Raw genomic sequence first — 21,887 nt, forward strand, 5'->3', positions numbered from 1 at the left:
ATACAAATAGAAAACAAAACAGTAAATGCGTTCTCACCCTTGAATATTAAGCTTTAACAAATATAAGTAAATTCGAATCAACAAACGTGACTAAAACGGACACCAGTAGAATTAAACAGCGTTTCTCCGAAAGAAATTTATACTACCCAACTGAGAAAACGTGTTGTTTCACGTAACAATAATTTCATGGTAATTTGTCATTTGCTTAATGTTTCCTCAGGATATTGATATAATATCCAATCAGCTAACTGGTTCCATGTCCACTCCACGGCCTGCTTGTTCAATTTCAAATGAGCACACTTGGTCAATGTCATACCAAGAAGTTTATTAATATATTATCTATATAATGCACGTGTTCAATAAAAAATAAGCCTGTTTGCTCAAATTTCCATCTTCTGTTCAATATCCAAAGCCTTATACGATCAGGGTATTGTTATAGTTGAGTCTAATTTTGCAATGTCTACTCAGTCATCTTGCTAAGTGTCCAATGAGCCCACTAGTTCAGTTTCAGCGTCCACAAATCTTAATTTCCACACAGCCTAAGTGTTCAATGACCAAATAAGCCTATTTGTTCACTGTGAAATATGTCAACCTAACCAATAAGTCTTCTTCACTAAGCTACATGTACAGTGATCAATCATCCAGTTCGTCTAATGTCCAATCAGAAAAGTCGCTTAGCGTCCAATCAACCATATAAGATGTGGTTAACATGGCCAAGACTGCTTACTCAATGTTCGTCCAGCCACCTGATTCAATTTTATATCAGTCTACTTCTCCACATTCATTCAGTATACTTGTGCAATGTCCAAACAATCTGCCACTCCAATATTCAACCAGCAACGTGATGACATAAAATTTGAATGCATTGTTTAAGCAACTTCACTGTTCAACACGCCAACTTGTCCAGTAGTCACTAAGGCAACATGTATCAAGCCTGTGTGGTCAATAACCAATCATTTCAAACAAGTAATTTCACTGATGTAAGCAATAGCAATTGTCCAGTATTCACCAAGGCTACATATATATCCAAACCAATCAGCCTTTTTTTAACGTCCAATAAGTTAGTCTTATAATATCAGCCTACTTGTTCATCGGCCATTTAAGACTTGCCCTCTATCCCCACCGCCCGTACGCCGATACTAAACAGAGACCCCATCTTGCCCCAAACGAACCTGCACGCGTCCTGGGAAATGGCGTGGTGCGGCCAGCTGGACGAATTCCGCGTGGAGATCCAGCGCCGAGACCAGGAGATCCTGGGCATGGCCGCCAAGATGAAGGCGCTAGACGAACAGCATCAGGACTATCAGCGCCACATCGCTGTGCTCAAGGAGTCGCTCTGCGCCAAGGAGGAGCATTACAACATGTTACAGGCCGATGTGAGTTATAAGGACTAAAGAACATTTGTTTTATCTATATCTTTCCGAGCAAAATCATGGGAATCCTTTTTCTCTGAGGGTGCTAGAAGCTTTGTTTTTATTTAATATTCAATGTTATTAATTACGCTTAGAATATTTACACTCTCTGCGATCTAATATAAATATAAATTGTTACATTTTAATTTATGCATTCGCTTACTTCTCATATTCATTACAAACATAATGTTTACATATTTCCTTAAATATGCTTAATCTAGGTACATTTTTGATTTTACCGGGAATTAAGCTCTACATTTGTTTACAGTAAATATTTTTTATTACGAGTATATTTTTAAAATAATCGTGGTTTTTGATATTAATAGAGGTTGGATGGCGGGAATCATAACATTTATATTGCTGAGAGATATGTTGTAATATGCATTATTCTAATGAATTAATTGGCCTAGATAAATTCCAGCGTAGTGAATGAGGTGTATTCAACACAAAACACATTCGATTCGTTCATTTTTAGGCTAAAGATTTTTTAAGAAATACTTGTACAATATCGTAATAATTTAAATTAACTAAAGCAGACATTCTGTCGAAGCAACAAAAGCTCATAACCATTGAACTTCTGTCTGGAATCCTTACGTTGAGACATCAATTTTAATTACCTAACTTAATTTACAGTTCAAGAAATGGTGCTCGGATGTATCAATTTTAAACTGTCAATAAATAATACAAGAGAACAGTATAGTTATTTCTATATTTTTGTTAAGAAAAGAACGCGGAAAAAATCAACACGTAAAAACAATTGATTTTTTTAATACAATACATCTATATTCAATTTTCCACTTAGTTTCGCCATCTCTTATGCCGGCTAGTAGCCAATTTAATTTTTTTTTTAGTTTATCTGAGGATTGAACCTTCCTCCTCAATGACTGATCTAATTGAGAGAGTACCAACATTTATTTCGTATATTAACTGTTGTAAATTTTAAATATGATATTATTTCAGAAAAATGCGTGTGTGTACATGAGTCCCACCACACACACGTGCATTGATATAATGCATTGTCATCTGCCAAGTTTTAGCTCGATCGAATGTCGAGAGGCGGGTTGATTTCCATTATTAAGATTCCATTTAATTAATTCGTTTATTTATTCATTCAATCGAGAAAACAAAATCTAAATGCAAATAGATATATTTAAAAAAGAGATCTTGTTGACTAAGTCACCTAAATTACTGTAATCGCGAAAATGTTTGTTTGTCATAAATTAAACAGCCTGGTCTGATCATGATCAAGATGTAGCAAATACGTTGGGAAAATAGGGTAGGAGATAGATAGACAAATGTTTTCCTTAAGTTATACATAAATTACATACCTACGTAGTTTGCATATTTTTTTTTATAAAAATGAACAGGTCTTCAAACAAGATATTTAAGAAACTGGAAACTAGGAGAAGTTCAAACTGGATTTGCATATTATAATGGTCTGTAGAAATTAGCATGTGGAAAAAGCACATAAAAGAGAAACACTCTCTGGTACCTTACTAACTTGTGTATGTTTTCACCCCACGAAAAACTCCACCAAATCAACACTTCACTAAAATAAAATAGGATACAAAATCACTAGAATTGCTGTGAGTAGCATTCACACACTTTTTAAAGGCGTACCGCAGGGAGCTACATTGTGTCCTCTCTCATTCACATGGTAAAAAAACCTTTAAGAAAAAGAGAGGTAACAACAGAGCTACCCGTAGTAGGACCAAACATAATAATTCTGTCAATGATGAACAATAAAAATGGAACAATATGTACAAATAAAAATATATTAATTTTTAATTGTTTCCTAGGTGGAAGAACTTCGGACAAGGCTTGAAGAAAAGAACAGGTTGATTGAGAAGAAGACCCAGACAGCAATGCAGGCGACTCAGGAGAGGAATCGCATAGGAAACGAGTTAACAGAGATCAAGGACCATATGGACATTAAGGATAGAAAGATTAACGTGCTGCAAAGAAAGGTAATGCTTAAAAATTATTAGATTTTAGAAACATTTTTTTATTTGTTCTTTTTAATAAATATTTTGTTATTATACTGGGAAAATCTAGTAAGTCTAATAAAAATATATATATTAATTTAGACAGATAAACGTATGTATTTGTTTATTTATTATTTCGTTATTTCGACATTAAAGATAATCTTAGTACCGAGATACTCTTAGTACGAGAGACCACCAATCAGAATCGAAATGTTACACGTTCCTTGAAATGCATTAATCGAAAATACGTATTTGGTAACCAGAGCTGATTTTTTAGGTACTTCAATATCTTTCTTTTCCCATTTCCTAACCCCTCAATTTTCCTTCAACCAAAAATTAATTCCAATAATAACAGTTGCCAAATTCCCATTGACTCCATCCGCATGAACTATCCGGTATCTAAATGACCGGAACTATGTGTAGTAACCACATTATAAAAGTTAATTACATCCTAAGCTTTTCATTCCCCGTTTCTTATCTTCTCTACTTTCTTCAGCTTCAAAATATTCCTAAAATAGCGGTCACCATAGTCCGTTCCGGGCCAGATAATTATGCCGATTCACTTAAAAAAATTGGAGGTCGAAATTTTCGAACTTTAAATGTTTGAATAAACTTAATTTTCACTACGTACTTGGGGAAACATTGTAATGGGGAAAGCAATTAGATGATTAATCTAGCACCTTTCACTCACTTTGAGTGGTTCAAATATCGACCAGTAACCAGCAAAGGTTTACCGCATTATTTATTCAAACCCTTTCCCAGTTTCGTGTTTACCGGACTTATCGGGTAATTGCAGTGAGGGGGTTATTATAATTAGTATTTATAATTTCCCCGGTATTATACTTATGCCAACTTTCACACAAATGTCATGTTTCAACATTTTTCAAATTTATTTATGAAGCGGAGATGGTTTACGGATAGTTCCCGTGAGTAGTAAAGGCACAGGCCTATTGTCCTATCCCTATCTCCCTTCTTCTGTCTCCTAGCTCCACAGTGTGTCTTTCCAGGTATCTGAGCCTTGTTTCATCAGGGCGGGATATTGGCACCGTAGATGAATTGATGTTTCTTCGTTCTCTTCGCATTTCCTTCTTCCATTGGTGTTTTCCACTCCCAAAAACTGTATATGTCTCCTGAGACGACAGTATCCCGTTAGTAGTCCTACCAGTTTCCTCGTTGAGATTCTGTCCATTTTGAGAAGTTGCCAGGTTTTATGTAGGGATTAAGAAAGGGATTCTTAGGTGGTTGGCCATGTAGAGCGAATGAGTGAAGAAAGGAATGTAATGAGAATATATGACGGAAATGCGAATGGTAGCAGAAGTCGGGAACACCCGAGGAAAACATGGCACGATTGAGTGAATCAGATAGTCGGGCCATGCGAAGAGTCAGATTAATAGAATAGTATGTATGAGACGATGTGAATTAGGCAAGAAGTGTGTGCCAAGACCGAGATGTTTGGCGGTCCGTCCTCTCTGCCTACCTCTGCGGAAAACGGCGTGATGGTATATAGTTAGTTAGCATACGATGAATATAATCACAAAATAAATTTTAAGTGCAGTAAGCAAAAATAGCAAATTCTTGTATAATTATTTCCGCGAAGCCGTCGGTTAATCGTCATAATACTGAACTATTTATATGTGTTCTGGAATTTGTACAGGCTTACAGTCAATAATTAATACCAACATCTAGAAAATAATGCTTCGTGCATCACTTTTCATACGTTTAACCTATCATACAACGTACATATTTATACCATTAAAATCAAGATATAAATTTAAAGAAACTGTTGAAAATATTTTATCAATCGAATAACAATAAACAAGTCGCTTTTAATTTCCTATTTTGGCCACCTACACAGTACCCGTGATAATGATATTGTTTGTTTTTACTCTATTTTTGTTTGGTTAGCCTTTTATTTGCTTTAGATTTTTTATATTGATACAAATAGCCGATTACAAAATGGCACTCTGTTTTTCCTAATCTTGATTCAAAATGGATTTACTCCGGGCTAACAGAAATCAACCCATTACTAAATCAGGGCTTAATCAATACTTTACTAATGCCAAACAAGCTAAAACTAGTTAGTAGTACTGGAGGTATACTTTGATATCACGTAAGAAAGCTGTCTAGAGTTAAAAAATCTTATTGTATAGTTTTTGGGATAATTATGTTGACTTTAGAATTGAAAAATAATACATTACCCTGTACAAATATAATATACACTTCTAAATGATGGTCGTTCTTTGTTTTTATGTAGGTACTAGCGCAGATCCGTGTTAAAGCATCAATTCTTGAAAAATCCGTTCTTATTTTGAAAATGACTAATTCGTGTGACAAATGACAACCGAAGTTAGTAATTTTAATGATGATGATTGGATAACTATTTAAAAAAAGTTTTTACTTTGGGCGACTGATTCAAACCACACTATTCTGCTTTCCCTAAGTAAATAGTTATTCAGTGTTTTAACTTTGAACAGCTTAATTATTTATTAGTAAAATTGCATCAATGACGCGCTCCATAGTAGAGCGCCAAGTTTCTTGTGAATCAAACAATTATTTGTCCAAACTCACGGCTCAATGTCAGAAGAACAAATTAATAGTGGGGATTTAATTTATTTTCTTGTAGTCAAAGTAAACAAATACCCCATAATATTAATACCTCCGAAAAGTAACGCAAAGTACAAACAAATTTAAAAGAAATCTTTAGATCTAATCACGAAAAACTTTCTGAAACACGTTGAATATAAAAAGAATATTCCTTTTTAAATATCAACATGAATACATATAAATATAATTATTTCATAAGCAATAATTAGTCGCCCGAAATACTAATACAAATTAAAAATATCTCCCGAGTAAAAATAAATGCTGCCAACGGGAATTGAATCCATGCCTTCTGATGTCCGGTCAGGTGCTCTGTAACCACTGAGCTATGTCGGCTTATTTCCAACCCGCCAAATGATTCAATATGTAGTAGTACGTCAATCAACAATTACTGCTTATTATATTTTTTTCACCTGTAAACAACCAACTTTATTTTTGTAGGAAAGGCTTTGTTAGTGCTAAATTTCTCACTAGATGGTGTCGAGACAAACGATATCTTCATTTATTGGTGAAATATTTTTGACTCGTCAAATATTATTATTTTTATATTTAGCGAAAAACACTAATATTTTTTTTTTAATTTACTCCAAGCACTTTTTGTGGATTTATCAGAACCAGCAGAAATTTATAGAGCGGGTTTTGAGGAAAACAGGTCTAAATGTTGTTTTTGTTCCTGTACAAGAAAGCAGCTTTATATAAAGTATTGCATCGCTTTGCTGAAAGTAAAGTTTAGGTTCCATGCGACTTCGTACAATCGGTTTGTAATAATTCCGATCAGCATGCGATCGCATTGTTAATGTTTTAAATGCATGGTTAACTTATCCCGACCACGCACGCAATCTCACATGGGCCTGTAAAGATTTTTACTGCTTTCGGTTTCATTAATGGCAGCACATTAATATTCTTGCCGATAATCTGAAAGGTTTCTCCTGAAACTGTGTTAACTTTTTTTTAATCCCTTCTCCTGCATTTATTTGCTTAATTTATAAATGATGTTTCACGTTCATTTCACTGAAAATAATTTCCCTCTGGGCATATTTAATCTTTGGGGATTCTGCGTGGAGGGTCATTTTAAGAAAATGAAGGAGAAGAAGTTCTAGAAAGGAAATAATCAGCGTCACATCCCCCGCCAAGATGTATACAAACCACATGAATATGGGCACCCCTGTTAAGTCACCAAACGTAGCGAAACAATTGGGGTGACCAATGGCAGAGATATTGGTTATCCAATAGGAATAATACCCATATCCATTCATATACTCCTCAATGGAATTTTTGTGAAAATCTAAGAAAAAGTCCTGTTTCCACAGCATTGTACAGTGCACTTGGAACAAGTGTGCTGGCATTAAGTTCTTGTCAGTGAAAATGTCTCGGAGACCAAAATGCTATCTACATTAATACTTAAAATAAGCACAGGAATAACTGGTTAAATCCTTTCTATAGAATACACCCTGTATAGAAAATATACCTCCATTTTCTGTCATGGAATAATCCACTATTTCGATTTTCCGTCATGCTTCGAATCGTTATTGCACTCTTTGTCGAATTACCAAAGTTCGTAACACTATCGTACATAATATAGTTTTTGTCAATTGCAATTTGTTTGTGTTCTCTCGACTACCAAACTATCCTCATGCCTGTATCATGGTAATCGATCGTAGGTTATACAAGATGTCCGGAGGTAAAGTGCACAAACTTCGGGAGGTGATTCTACACGAGAGTACAAGTAAAAAAGAAATACGACTTTTTTCGAAATTTTAACGTTTTAAGGTAATATTCAGGAACAATAGTTGAATTTTTTGTATTGAAAAAATAATATTCTTATACGGAAAAATATTTCTGTATGACAAAAAACAATAACAAAATTTCGAAAAAAGTTATATATCTTTTTTACCTTAACCGTCATGTAGAATCACCTCTCGAAGTTTGTCGCCGTTTTATCCGCCGGACAATAGAATAACAATATTATGAGGAAACAAAAAGAAAATGCATATGAACCTACGAAGAAGATTTAGCAAAGAATGTGGACTTAGTGCTCAGATGAGTTATGATATCTTTCTTTGCTTCGTGTTGTTCACAGAGCCTTCTTGTATACACACACTTTATAATAATTATTTCTCCCCACCCGATCAACTGTTCTATTTAAGATTTGAAAAGTGAGTGTGAACGTTTTTTATCCGAACCAGTGCATTATTCGCAAAAATGTAAAGCTTCGATTACACTGTACAATTTTCATTTCAAAGTTTTTTTGATGATCGCTTTATTTAAAAAAAAAAGATATTTTTTTCTTGGATATTCACGAACCGCCCCTAATTCATAATAAAAGTTACAAAAAAAAACCGAATTATTCAAGCAGATAAATTAAATAAAATAGAATCAAAACATTTAAATTAGGTAAAATAAAGATTAAAATACGTGCAAAAATATATGTTTTATATAAAAAAAATAATCACAGGTTATTTAGAGAGTTATTACACCTATTAAGAAGAGTACAATATGTTAATTGTCGCATTCTCACATTAAAGTTTTGTGATATGAAAGTAATTTGAAAAATATAAAATGACAGAGTTTTTTTTTAACAGTGAGGAGAAAAACTTGTAGCCTTTCAAGTATGTTGAACACAATTATTGATTTTACAATAATCTTATTTCAATTACTTTCTGTTTACTTCTATCTTTCCTTTGCCGGTTCCATGCCTCACTTATAAACCTCAGGATTGTCAGCAAAACTTCAACGTAGACTGCTATCCTTACTTCCTTTGAAAACATCTTATTAGCAAATACAGCATTCGGTTCTACATACTAATTGAATATCCTTCATTCGTCATAATATCAATGAAAATAAATCTTTCCGTCTCTTGTCAACTAACTTCCCAAATACACAAACTCATTCGCTCTAAAGATTTTGGTACCATTCAACTAGGATAGAATTTTGAGCAAATTCTTACTGCCCCCCCCCCCTGGTTTGAATTTAAGTATCGTTTTAAAAATTGGAACTGATTGTGTGAAGTTTTCACACAAGCAATAAAGTACCTACCTAAAATCTAATTTTAGTAGTATTATTTCATTTGTCAATTTCAAAATTGGAATAATCCCGTGATTTTTCACGGGTCTGCGCTAGTCATAAAAAATATTTTTTTTTGTCTGTGCGTGAAATTTAGTTATTCCAGCGTCAAATTTTTCACGTTAAATGAACTCAAATTTTCTTTGAATTTAAGTGTCATTTTCAAATTAGAACTGATTTTGTGAAGAATTCAGACCAGCGATAAAATAAATAGGTAGGTTATCAAAAAATAATTTTATTTTTATTAATGAATATTTATTTATTACCTGAAATGAGTTTTTCTTATAATTTTTTATTTTTTTAAGTTTAGTAACGGTGTTCAGTAGTAAAAAAATTATATATCAAGAAAAAATCACAATATTTGTTTTTGAAAAGCAATGCTGGGGAAAATATTTTCACCTTCACAAATCCTACAGTTAAAATATAGAGTTTGCCAGCCAAATATTTCATAGTCTAGCAACTCGACGCAAGACTGACGGTGTGAGTGAAGGCAGTGCAATAAAAGAATAACATCATATTTACATAAAATAACAATATATTTTATTATTTTTGAACAGTCTCCAGCCCACTTCTCCGTCGCTAAAAAAATCTGAAATAAGTTTAAGCTCTCCAGTTTTATAGATACACGTACAGATATGAGAAATCGAGCAACCGCGAATTCCCATTTTAATGTTCTTTTTCTTCGGCAAGAGGCCGCAGATGTTCTATGGTTTTCTTCAACTAGAAATGGCATGTTGGTGATAAAGGTTTAAAACGTTTTAAGTAAATTGGAAATGGGGTAGGATGAAATGTTGTATATGTATAGAATTAGAGAACGAACAGATTTAAAAATATTGGAAATGGAGTAGGGTTAAATGTTTCGTGTATAGGATTAGTGAATGAATAGGTTTAAATATATTGGAAATGGAGTAGGATGAAATGTTTCGTGTATAGAATTAAATAACAAATAGGTTTAAATACATTGGAAATGGAGTAGGATGAAATGTTTCGTAAATAGAATAACAAAACGAATGGGTTTAAATATATTGGAAATGGAGTAGGATGAAATATTTTTTCAAATGGCATTACTTGTAATGTATTAAGGTCCAACAAATGCTACAGAAATAATAATATGGCAGGAGATTTATTATAGAAACGAATGGTTCATAGATAGATGAAAAGAAGAACAATATTAAGATGAAACTAGAGATAAGTTGAGATGTGAATCTGCGAGGAGAGCAAAAGAATAAAGAAAAAAAATTGAATCGTGCAATGTGAAATAAATTCTCCTGTCATAAAGAAGTGTTTATGAAAGCAAATATTCGCGACAGACGAAAAAGACAAACAAAGAATTAAATGTCTTCATTCATTGCTTGAACGTATATTAATACAATTAATGCAGGACTTATTGTGGTAGTCATTAATAAAAAGGTTTCAAACGATGTAATGCTTACAATGAAATTTTATTTCCCAATCTTAACGTTAAAGGCATGGAGGCATGCAATTGGTAGAAGAAAGATGATGTACCACATGGTCGGAATGTTATTTTTATTATTAAAACAATGTTAGTGAAATTTAAACTACATTAGAATCAGAAACATAGATTTTTTGTTTGTTTTTTTAAAACATACAACAAACGATGTTGCACCCCCATGAGTTATCAAACTCAATAAGGGATGGCCAATTGATAGTTTTGAAATAGAAGAGTAAAAAATAAAAAAAAGAGTTTTTGTACAGAAAAAATAGACCCAACCCAACCCAATGTGCAGACACAATGTATGAAGAAAACATTTCACAGAGGCAACATACAGACACAACATATGAAGAATCACTTTACAGATATGTCACAAAAAAATTGTCTTATAAGACTTTATGAATTATTATAATCACTCATTTGATTTATGTACTGTTGGTGTCAAAAAGTTAAAAAAGTATCCTCAATGATGGACTATAGAAATGCATAAAAACAAAATCAGGAAAATACATTAAAAAGTACGGGCTCAAAAATAAACAGACCTAATACAAGATGTTTTACATTCAAAATACATGAAAAGATTAAAAAAACCCATCATCTCTGGATGTACAAAGTTTGGTATTTGGAGATAATTAGGACGGCTATCAGAACAGAGTTTGTACCTACTTATGACTCGTTTTCCAAATAACATTTGAAAAAATAGGATTTCAATATATCGTTTCGAGATTTGCAATAGATAATCAAATTCGGAATCTACCACACGACTCGTTTCATTACCGTCTTTTTTTTAAATATGTATTTTATTTATATTTAATTACTAACATTGTATAGATATCTATAATATGTCATGAATATACGATCTGAACTAAATGACTAAATTAGAATGTGTCTATTGGCCACTTCCTGCAGGAAGGCATCACCCGTTGCCAGGAAATTCAATATTTTATTTTGACTTCCGCTCTTTATTTTTTGTCAAACATAGATCGTAAAAGTATCAAGATATCCTTCACAAATATTTCGTTTGATATCAAACACTGCCTTTTTAACATAATTCAACCAGAATGAACACAGTAAATCCGATTTCGAAAGATTTTGACACACGATGTTATGCTAAACAAATAAATTTAAAAACACAGTTTTTGTAGGTAAGATATTTTTCAAACATTAGCGAGAACTTTGTTATTTTATTTAGACATTTTCCATAAAAAAAACATTTATAACACTTGTATAATACATATTGAACATGTGGCGTCTCAAGATGCCATCATGCGTCTAAGGAAGGTCTATGACAACTATCATGGAACCGGCTACTAAGATAAAATATTGGTCCATTAATACACGACGTACATATATGATGCCACATCCCTAAGCTCTAAAATAAGCAATTCAAAATAATTTAAAAAAAATTATCCTTAACTCTTGACAGGCCAAGATGCCAAACAAAACGTCTGTATCCAAGTGGGTCTTCCGACGACCCCATGGATTTTTCTGTCTTATGGGCATTTAAACTATAGAAATCCCAATTATTCAGTCAATTATTAATTGTAACTTACGTATTTGCGCAGAAATACTAAAATGATATGTCAAGTATTTAAGCTAATATAAGGAGGATAGTAATTTTGGGTACTACCTACTCCTCCACTTGGCTGCGGGTTAGTTCACATCGAAAATAAAATGAGAGATATATTTATTTATAAACTTGAAAGGTCTTGCGGGTAGAGGTTAAGTTAATTAAATAAACCGTGTAAATTAGGCGTAAACATGACTGAAACTACCTATTTTATATATTTTTATTTTAAGAACCATAAATATGTTGTAGAATTTCCGGTTGAAAAGCCAAAACAATGAGGTGATATTTACCCCATATTTCGCAAGTTATTCCCCATTTATTCTACTTCATAAATTTCCTGAAATTCTCTTTATTCGCTCGTATATTAATTAAAGAAATGATTTGCATATTCACCGGTAAGGGAAATTTAAGAATACCGCACCGTAAAGATAATTTATGTAGCAATAAACACAGGTTTCTTTTATTCAAATTGTTAAAAAAATAGTACCAGTAACTGATGAAAACATAAAATATATAAAAACTCGCATTTGAAAGGCCAGAAAATTAATGCAACTGCGGAAATTTAATAAATAAGTAATTTATATTGATAACCCACAACAGAACAGCCCCCAACCATCTGGGTCACACAGGGAAAACTTACTGATATGAAATATTATTAATTTAGTAAAAATCTGGTCAAATTATTCGTTTTCCTGTTAAAAACGAATGGAAAGGTTTAAATATATTGGAAATGGAGTAGGATGAAACGTTTCGTATATATTATTAGTGAATGAAAATGTTTAAATACATTGGATATAGCGTAGGTTGTAACGTTTCGTAGGATTAGCGAATGTAAATGTTTAAATTCAATGGAAATTGAGTTGGAAATATGAAATTTTATATATGTATGGGATTAGTGAAAGAAAAGGTTCAAATACATTGGTAATGGAGTAGGACGAAATGTTTCGTAAATAGGATAAGTGAATTATTGAATGAATAGGTTTAAATACATTGGAAATGGAGTAAGATGAAATTTTTTGTACGTAGATTTAAAGAATAAATAGGTTTAAATACATTGGACATGGAGTAGATGAAATGTTTCATATATAGAATTATTAATTAATATGTACAATTACATTGGAAATGGAGTAGATGAAATATTTCGTACATAGGATTAGTGAATGAATAAGTTTAAATACATTTTTTTTCTTTATTCATAAAAATATATTTGGATACAGGTTTTTTACATGCTTTTCGACTACCAGACTAGACACATATCCGTATTATGGTATTGGAAATGGAGTAGGATGAAATATTTGTTATTTGTTTTTGGGGTGTTATGCCGTGTTGCGCAACTCCTTCTTTAACCAACGTTACAGTGTCCATCATCAGAGCAGATATGTAATTGATAGTGGTGAAATGTGTTTTTTGAACTACGTCCGTGCGATACCGTGTTGCCAGCTCACTACTGTACGAGCTGGTTTTACAGTGAAATTTAAATTGGTTTTCTGTGTTTAGCTTTGGTGTAGCCGTCAATTACCGGATACCAAGAACTATTGAGCTTAGCTTCGTCGTCTCTATTAAAATTAATGAAATTTTTGTGAATTTCGATTGCTTCCGTAATTAAGCGAGCTCTGTGAGTTTTGGGTCTTCCTAGGACTTCAGGAACAAATCAAAAGTATTTATTTTGAATTTCTCGCCCAGCTGGACTTATTTAATACGTGTTTATTGTTTTAACACAAATATCTAATTCAGCATCCTCACAAAAACAAAATACTCTACAATGCAAGATGGAAAAATATTAAATTAGGAAAAGTACGACAAATAAATTAAATAGGTCGAAGCAGAGCAATGCAATTATATTTGTTGTTATGCTTGCCGATATAAATTCTAGTTTATATTTAAATAAATAATAATAAAAGGGTGCTAATGTTAAATAAACGATAATAATTATGCGAAAATGGTGAAAATATTTAATAAAACACGATTCGTTTGGCATAGAGCAAAAATCTCTCATCAAATACTTTAGTTGCTTTTAAAGATACACTGTGAATTTTTTTCATGCCTATAACATATTAGATAACAGAACAAAACATGTTTTTAATAATTTTCGGAGCTAACTTTGCTATTATTTCCGTCGAGGAAATTTCATATAATTAACATTTCGTCATAACAAATACATAGATATTAAATATTATCTTCAAAAATATATTGTTATTATTCAACCAAGTGCTGGTATATATTACGCTTATAGATAATAAATATATCAATGGTACCCCGATATATGGGTGATGATTATGATGTGAGGTTGAAGAAAATAAGTGAGAAGAAAGAGTAGTTGAGTTGGTGATTACCTTGCTATTCAGATCAGATCTACAAACATAGCTAAGCCCACTTCAAGCAACTTTTCGATTCTAAATGGTGGTTTCTCACAAGGGTGACGAGAGTTTCTTTAACATGAGGTGCAAATGTATCACATTATAATATTTTTATAAAATAATATGTATTTGTGATATAAAATCGATTCCTACAAAATTATTATTCCAATTGGTCATACTTAGTATTGAAGTTCATCTGTCGCAATATTGTGTATTTTCGAAGTTTAATATTTTTCAGCACTGTATTATTTGGAGAGCTTTGAAACCATTTAGTTTGCGTAATATTTTTTTAATGTATGTTTTCTTTGTGCTAATATTTTCCAGGAATTTTTTCAGATAATTTTCTTTGTCTTTACGCTTCTTATTTTATTTTTATTTTTTTGCTTTTTTGTTTGTATAATATTTTCCCCGTATTACCTAAAAGAGCATAAACAATTTCAACTTCAATAATTCTTGTCCCTAAAAGCAAACCAGGGTATACCAGCATTGCGTATTTCTATAAACATTCATATTATTTCAATCAAATACAAATATTTGCTAGGAGGTTTTAAATTCGTGTAAAAATATCAATAGCTTCGCTTTATTGACTGGCCATTTTGTATTTCGTCTATCTGTAAATTTGTTGTCGGTTTCGTTTCCGTTTCAAGATGGTGGCCGTTTTAGTGTTTCAGTAATTTTTTTTCAAATGTGAAACAGGCTTGTTTATTTGGAATTTCTTATTCGCTTTTTTTCAATATTATGGTAGGTATTTTTTTGAACAAGTTGTATAATTCCTTATTTGAAATTTAAACTAATTGTACTAAGGTATACAAAATATACGGTTTATACTTAAGTATCCAGGTATTTAAGTACCTACTTACAAGTTTTATGATTTTAGAAATTAAGAAAGTCCAAATGTTCAGAGGTTTTGGTTTATTAAATAAGAAAAAAATGTAAACATACTTTTTTGGACGCAAGGTCTACTAATATTCAAAGAACTTCTAGTAATAATATTTATTTTAAAAATAAAATTGTAGTTCTAACAAATAAACACAAAATAAGTACCGATTTTTTTACCGATTGGACCAAAACGTGGCGGATTCAATTATTTGATTTTTAACACGGTGTGTCTGATTTTGAAACAAATGACAAACTTTAACAAGTAAATTCTTATATTTGTTGATAGTTTTTTATTAATCCAATAATTCAAAATAATTATGTATTTCCTGTAACTTTTTCTTTTGTTAAAAGAAAGAAAAACGCTTGCAGGTACCCAACTATATCATATCAAGCGGAAAACATTTCTTGTGCGATGTAGAATTTACCTAGCAGACGATTAAGCCCGCACGGAGAGAAATGAGTATTAGTAATTTATTAAAAATCTCTTCAAATTATTTATTATCCGGTTTAAAACGAGACTACATGCCGCTGCTTCCTGATAAACTTTTATTACATGCACGATATTATCGGAACACGTGTTCATGCATCTCGTTTGTCTTAGTAATATATAATGACGAAATGTTGTGAGAATTTTTAGAACCACGTAATCTGACATCGCTACAAAACATTATTTTACTAAAATTTTATCAGGATACCTATTAATTCATTCGTTAATGGCCTGCAATCCCGTTTTTAACCAGGTTACGAATAATTTTAAGAGATTCAATAAATTAGCTAGTTTTCTCCGTGTGCACTGCCGGGGTAGGAACCTAATAATCGGTTAGTGGGTTATAAACACAAACATTAAGCATCTTGTGATTTTTAAAATAAATTTTACAGGTTTCGGTAAAGTAAACCTTATTTAATCTAACACGTGTTCCCTTTTCTGTATTTTATCTCGTTTGGAAGATCTGAGATGAAAACTTCTTGAGAATAATAATTTCCAAACTAATGAACCCAGCTTTCTCCTTATCACGATTTAATTTCGACAGTTAGCTTAATGGCTAAGGGTATTTGAAAGTCGTTGCCAAATTCAACATAATATTTTTTATCTCCATCAGTATTTGCTGAGAAGTGATCTAGAATGTAAATACGGACTAATTTAACAAACGCTTTGCCAAATAAACTATAAACTCCCCGGTTAAAGTAAACATAGTAACTAATAATACTTAATAATTGACGTATTAAAGTCAACATATTGAAGAAAAAAAGTTGATATTTATAATACGAATCGGTGCCGAAAAACGACGTCGTGTTATCTTTATTATTATTAGTGTTTGAGAGATCGTCCAGTTATTGAAATGTATTAACTAATTAATGTTGTCAAATGTATTATTTTATTACTTTTAGCGTTTTTATTTCCTGTAGTGTTATAAACAGCTAGCTGAATGTATTCGCTTGTGTCCTGTCATATAATTTGAAAATGCTGAAAATCGGTGCCATTATTCTAAGGTAATTTATTACATTTATCATTTTATGATTTAATTCAATTTATAATTATTTTTTGCATCAAAAGAGATTCATCTACAAGTAAGTGACAGTACCATAAGGTTCCTTCTCACCCTTTATTGATTACTTGAGTAACCCATTTATATAGGTACCCAATTCAGATGTTGTGAAGTTTGTCATAATTAATCTTTATGTTATGTTTTAGTGTTGTTCACATGTTCATATTTTGTAAATGACATCTTAATAATTACTTTGTGTTTTCTTAGATTGAAAACCTAGAAGATCTCCTTAAAGAAAAGGACAATCAAGTAGACATGGCTCGCGCGCGGCTTACTGCCATGCAAGCTCACCATTGTTCTTCCGAAGGTGCTCTCAGTTCTTTAGAAGAAGCCATCGGAGATAAAGAAAAACAAATGAATCAGCTCCGAGAACAAAGAGACAGAGCAGAACAAGAGAAGAATGAAGAAAGAGAGCTCCACGAAAGAGAACTCGCGGAATATAAAATGAAGATACACGCATTAGAAAGCGAGGTAGAAAAACTTGGAGCTCGTCTCGAAAGAGCACAAGCTGAAAAAGACAGATTAGAAGCCAAACTAGAAGCCTCCCAATCAGAACTAGGAAAATCCAAAGCTGAACTCGAAAAGGCTGCAGGAGAAGTTGGACGATCAGGAGCCGATTGGGAAGCTGCCAAACAACGGACTGCAAGATTAGAAATGGAAAACGAAAGACTGAGACACGATCTGGAAAGATCTCAGACCACTTTCGGAAGAAGTACCCTTTCAACATCTCAAGAACTTGACCGCATTCAAGAAAGAGCCGATAAGGCATCCACAGAATTGAGACGAGCGCAAGCAGAATTGAGGGTGACTCAAGCAGACAATGAAAGAGCTCGCGGAGAAACGGCAGCCTTGCAAGAAAAGGTAGAAAAAAGCCAAGGTGAAGTATACCGTCTCAAGGCAAGGCTTGAAAATGCCCAAGGAGAGCAGGAAAGCATGCGGGAAGAATATGAAAGAACGCAAGCCACTATTGGAAGGATTCACGCAGAAAGAGACAAGGCTGTTGCAGAATTGGAGAAGTCCAGGGAGGAGTTGGAGAGGACCCAAGCCACCCTCGGAAAAGCCCAGCTTCAACAGGATAAACTTCAGAACGCTCTCGACAAGGCGCAGACAGAGGTGGACAAACTTCAGGAGAAACTGGACAAATCCATCGGAGAAGTTAGAAGGGTGAGTCAATTCAAATATTTTTTTTTTATTATTAAGTTTTTTTTTTTTTTTTATAGTGAATACCTCACAAGAGTCCCAACTGCTCCCGTCTGGAGCCAGTGAGACTATGGCATCCCCAATTGGGGGATGTTGTGAGGCTGAAGGTAAGTGGGGAAGGGAAAGAGGAAGGTGGGGAAGTACCTGGCTATTCAGATCTAGTCACTAAACACGGCTAAAGCCATTTGGAGCAACGTTTCAATTCTGAATGGTGGTCTTACACCAGGGCGATACTGGTAGTATCTTCCACTCTGGAACGTGCCGCAAATATACTATATATTATTTTAATTAATTAATTGTGAAATAACACAAATCAATCAAATAAAATTTATTTGCGCACGCCGGGTTCGAACCCGCGACCTTCGGAATGGTAGTCCAATGCGTTACCACTGGACTATGCCGGCCGTCTGATACTGATATCAAGAAATGTATATTGTGTATCACTGCTTTTCCAACGATTCCATGATAACACAACACAGTGACAATTCAACACACTTTTTAAAAATTATATAAAGTCATTAGAAACGATGATTTTTTTTTTAACCTAACCTGCTTACCAGTTAATAAAGGTTTTGTTTCATCATTTTCCATGACTTTATATAACTTTTTAAAGATGTGATGATTTATCCGGTCACCCCTTTAAATATACCCCAAAAAAGATGATTTTTTTTTGTTGATTGATAAAATTATTTTATTTTTTTGGCAATTTTTATGGATCCTCCCCCCCTCCCCCAACATTTTATTTACTATTCTTAATTTTAAAAACCATCGTTTAGGAGGTCAATTAATTTTACAAAATGGTTAAAGGTCTTCGTAATATTTAATGAAAAGGTTTTACGTAAAAATTGAAAACTGGGATAAAAATAACTTAAATATTTTCTTATAATATAATCATATTATTTAAGTCAGTAGGAAAATTTGAGTAAGAGGTTAGTATTCCTGAAAAATATTGCCCTTTAAAAAAACCTTGCGAAAATATCCATGCTTGTTGATTAACCCTTGGGCAAATTCAACCTTTTGAACTTATATTATATTTAAAATTTTAACCATTAACTCCCCTGTTTATCCAAATGTTGAAATTTACATTGAACCAATGCCTACATAAGAATTTAACGTTCTAAAGCTCGTGTGTATTTGCTAGCTGTAAATTTATGTTCCAAATTTGAATATTTTCTTCAAAGAAAACCAAATTTCGTTTATTATTGTTATGATTAAATTACAATAAGGTTTAGGCTTCAATAAGTTATCTCTAATATATTCTAGACTCATCGAAAAAGTCAATAGATGTCGCATATAAATAAAAACGGATCGGTATATCCGGGACAATCTCTAGATTGTAAATAAACTCGGGTAGAACTTTACAATCGCACAAAAAAGATGGCAAACAAAAATATGGGATATAATGCAAGTAATTCAAAAACGGAAATAAATTAATAATAAATAATAAACGGAAATATACCGGAATGTAATGGCACCAATCCCTGTAATACAAGAGGGCCTGGGTTTGAGTCACAGCTGATTTTATCTTGTTTTTATAATGACAAAATGCGAAAATATTAAAATGTTTATGAACATCGTCATGACATATTCGTGTATTACCGTTATTTTACTAGAAAATATGTCGATGAATTCGTTAAAGGTCTGCAGTCCTGTTTTTAACAGGAATACCAATAATTTGAAGAGATTCTAATAAATTAACAAATATTTTACATCAGTAAGTTTTCTCTGTGCAAGCAGCGAAAAAAATGCGCCCAGTGGTAGTCGAAACGACTAAGACGAGCCTTTCCAGGTTAAACTAAAGGCAAAGATTTTTATCTCTTCTTCCATAGATTATATTATCATAAACAAAATCACCTTCTAATATCCTCCAGTATGAGCGTGAATTACGATGAATTTATATTGAATAACCAAAAAAATCACCGTCGTTAGAACATTTTTTTTATTACCAACATAAACGTAACCATATTAATTTACAACCCCAATATTTCATGCTTATATTGTTATTAATTTTAACGGCCCTTTTGTCAGGTGCTAAAACATTATTGTTAAAATAAAAATATTTTTAATGGCGTTCACAATTGCACCCATTAAAGGCTAATACACATTAAAGCTAAATCGGTACCTACCACAAAAGATTACAGATTACTTAACAGTGGGACTATTGTAATATAACACTGACCACTATGGTAAAAGCGTGTGGGCATTAGGTTATTGTCCGTGGTGACTGGTGACATAATAATAGTTGGATAACTTGTATAGCGCCGTTTTTGTGAACAATCACCTGAAGAGCGCTCAACAATTTATTAAGAATACCTTGTGTCTATCTAATTTAATTATTTACAAACATATTCAGAAAAAAATACTTATTATTTACAAACACATTCAGAAAAACATACGTATTATTTACAAACATGTTCAGAAAAACATAATTATTATTTACAAACGTATTCAGAAAAACGTACTTATTACTTACAACCAGATACAGTAAAACATACTTACCTGGATGGTCACTTCAGATAAATACACTTTTATTAAAAAGTTTACTACTTTGCACACAGGGGACATTATATTAAAAAATACTAGACATTGATTGTAAATTTGCTACATTTCTATAGATATTACATTTATTAGAAGATTAGTGGCAAGAGTAGAGTTGATATTTCTTTAAAAATACTGAAGTATTTAAAAAAAATGAGAAAAGAATAAACCTTAAAAAGCTTACAAAGCTTACCAAAAATATTAACATTTTTTACGCATTTAGTTGTGAAGTTTTTTTGGTTTTGAATTGTAAATCTACATTTTTTTACGAATTATAAACCAATTATTACCGATTATAAACCAATTAAGACAGTTAAAAAAAATCTTATGAAATTATTTGGAGTTGTTATTTCCTGAAATTAATCATGCCTACTCATTACAGATCGCACAGATCATGGTATTCAAAATTACTGGCGGGAATGAGATGAATAAAGATCGCATTTGGGGTTGATGCAATGAAATAAATTTTTGATTTGAGCTTTCGTTTTCGAGTTAATTTAAGATGGAATTTTTTGGTGAAATTGCAAAAAAAAGCGGTCGCTGAGGGGTCACTGGCTGATGTGTATTGCACTTTAAAATGCGTAGACACGGCTATAAAAGTTTGTTGTTAAATAAAAACAAAAAATAATGGTAAAAATTAAAATTGAAAAAAAAATATACGGGGTCCTTAATCAAAATTAAAGAATCTCAGTAATTCTAAGCGAGAACTTATATTAAAATATACATTACTGCATTTGATACTATGACGAACTCTGCGGTAAAATTATTTATTATCATGAGATATACCCTCCCCACAGCATACTTTTTCCCTGATTGATTTTTTTTCCTTCCGTTCCTGTGAATGTAAATGTTAAAAAATATCCCTAAAATGTAAGACAACAACTTACATCTTATAGAAGATACACGTATCTAAAATCTACGTACGTAAGATACACGTACAAGGAAACCTTTTTTATCAAGGCGTATTGACACCAAAGTCGATTACGCCTCGGGCGAATATATTAATAAAATCTCGGCATAAGGTTTTCTTCTCCAACATGAAACCCACACAATAAACCCCAACAATTTATTACAAACATTATTACCCTTGTGAAAATCCATTTAGCTGTAATTTGTGGTAAAATCATCGACCAGGATCAAATCAATGGATGTCAAATTGCTTTGTAGATATTTGTTGTAAAGTACATGAAATTCTAAATATTTAAAAGATGTCTTGGTCTTATTTCATGGAATCGAAGGTTTTACTAGTAATAATCTACCATAGTCGAATTATTTTTGTAGC

General features: G+C 32.4%; 1 protein-coding gene across 1 annotated transcript in view; it reads left to right on the top strand.

Annotated features, from left to right (window-relative positions):
* brp (ELKS/RAB6-interacting/CAST family member bruchpilot) overlaps nucleotides 1–21,887 on the top strand; it is a 195,395-nt gene that overhangs the window by 124,479 nt on the left and 49,029 nt on the right. Inside the window, exons 5-7 of the mRNA XM_089646431.1 lie at nucleotides 1,209–1,376; nucleotides 3,212–3,379; nucleotides 17,075–18,031. Coding sequence (XP_089502557.1) covers nucleotides 1,209–1,376; nucleotides 3,212–3,379; nucleotides 17,075–18,031 — 1,293 coding nt within the window. The remainder of the gene's footprint in view (nucleotides 1–1,208; nucleotides 1,377–3,211; nucleotides 3,380–17,074; nucleotides 18,032–21,887) is intronic.

The sequence above is a fragment of the Hesperophylax consimilis genome, chromosome 24 (genome assembly GCF_061612785.1).
Source record: "Hesperophylax consimilis isolate HC1 chromosome 24, BYU_Hcon_1.0, whole genome shotgun sequence".
NCBI classification, from domain to species: Eukaryota; Metazoa; Arthropoda; class Insecta; order Trichoptera; family Limnephilidae; genus Hesperophylax; species Hesperophylax consimilis.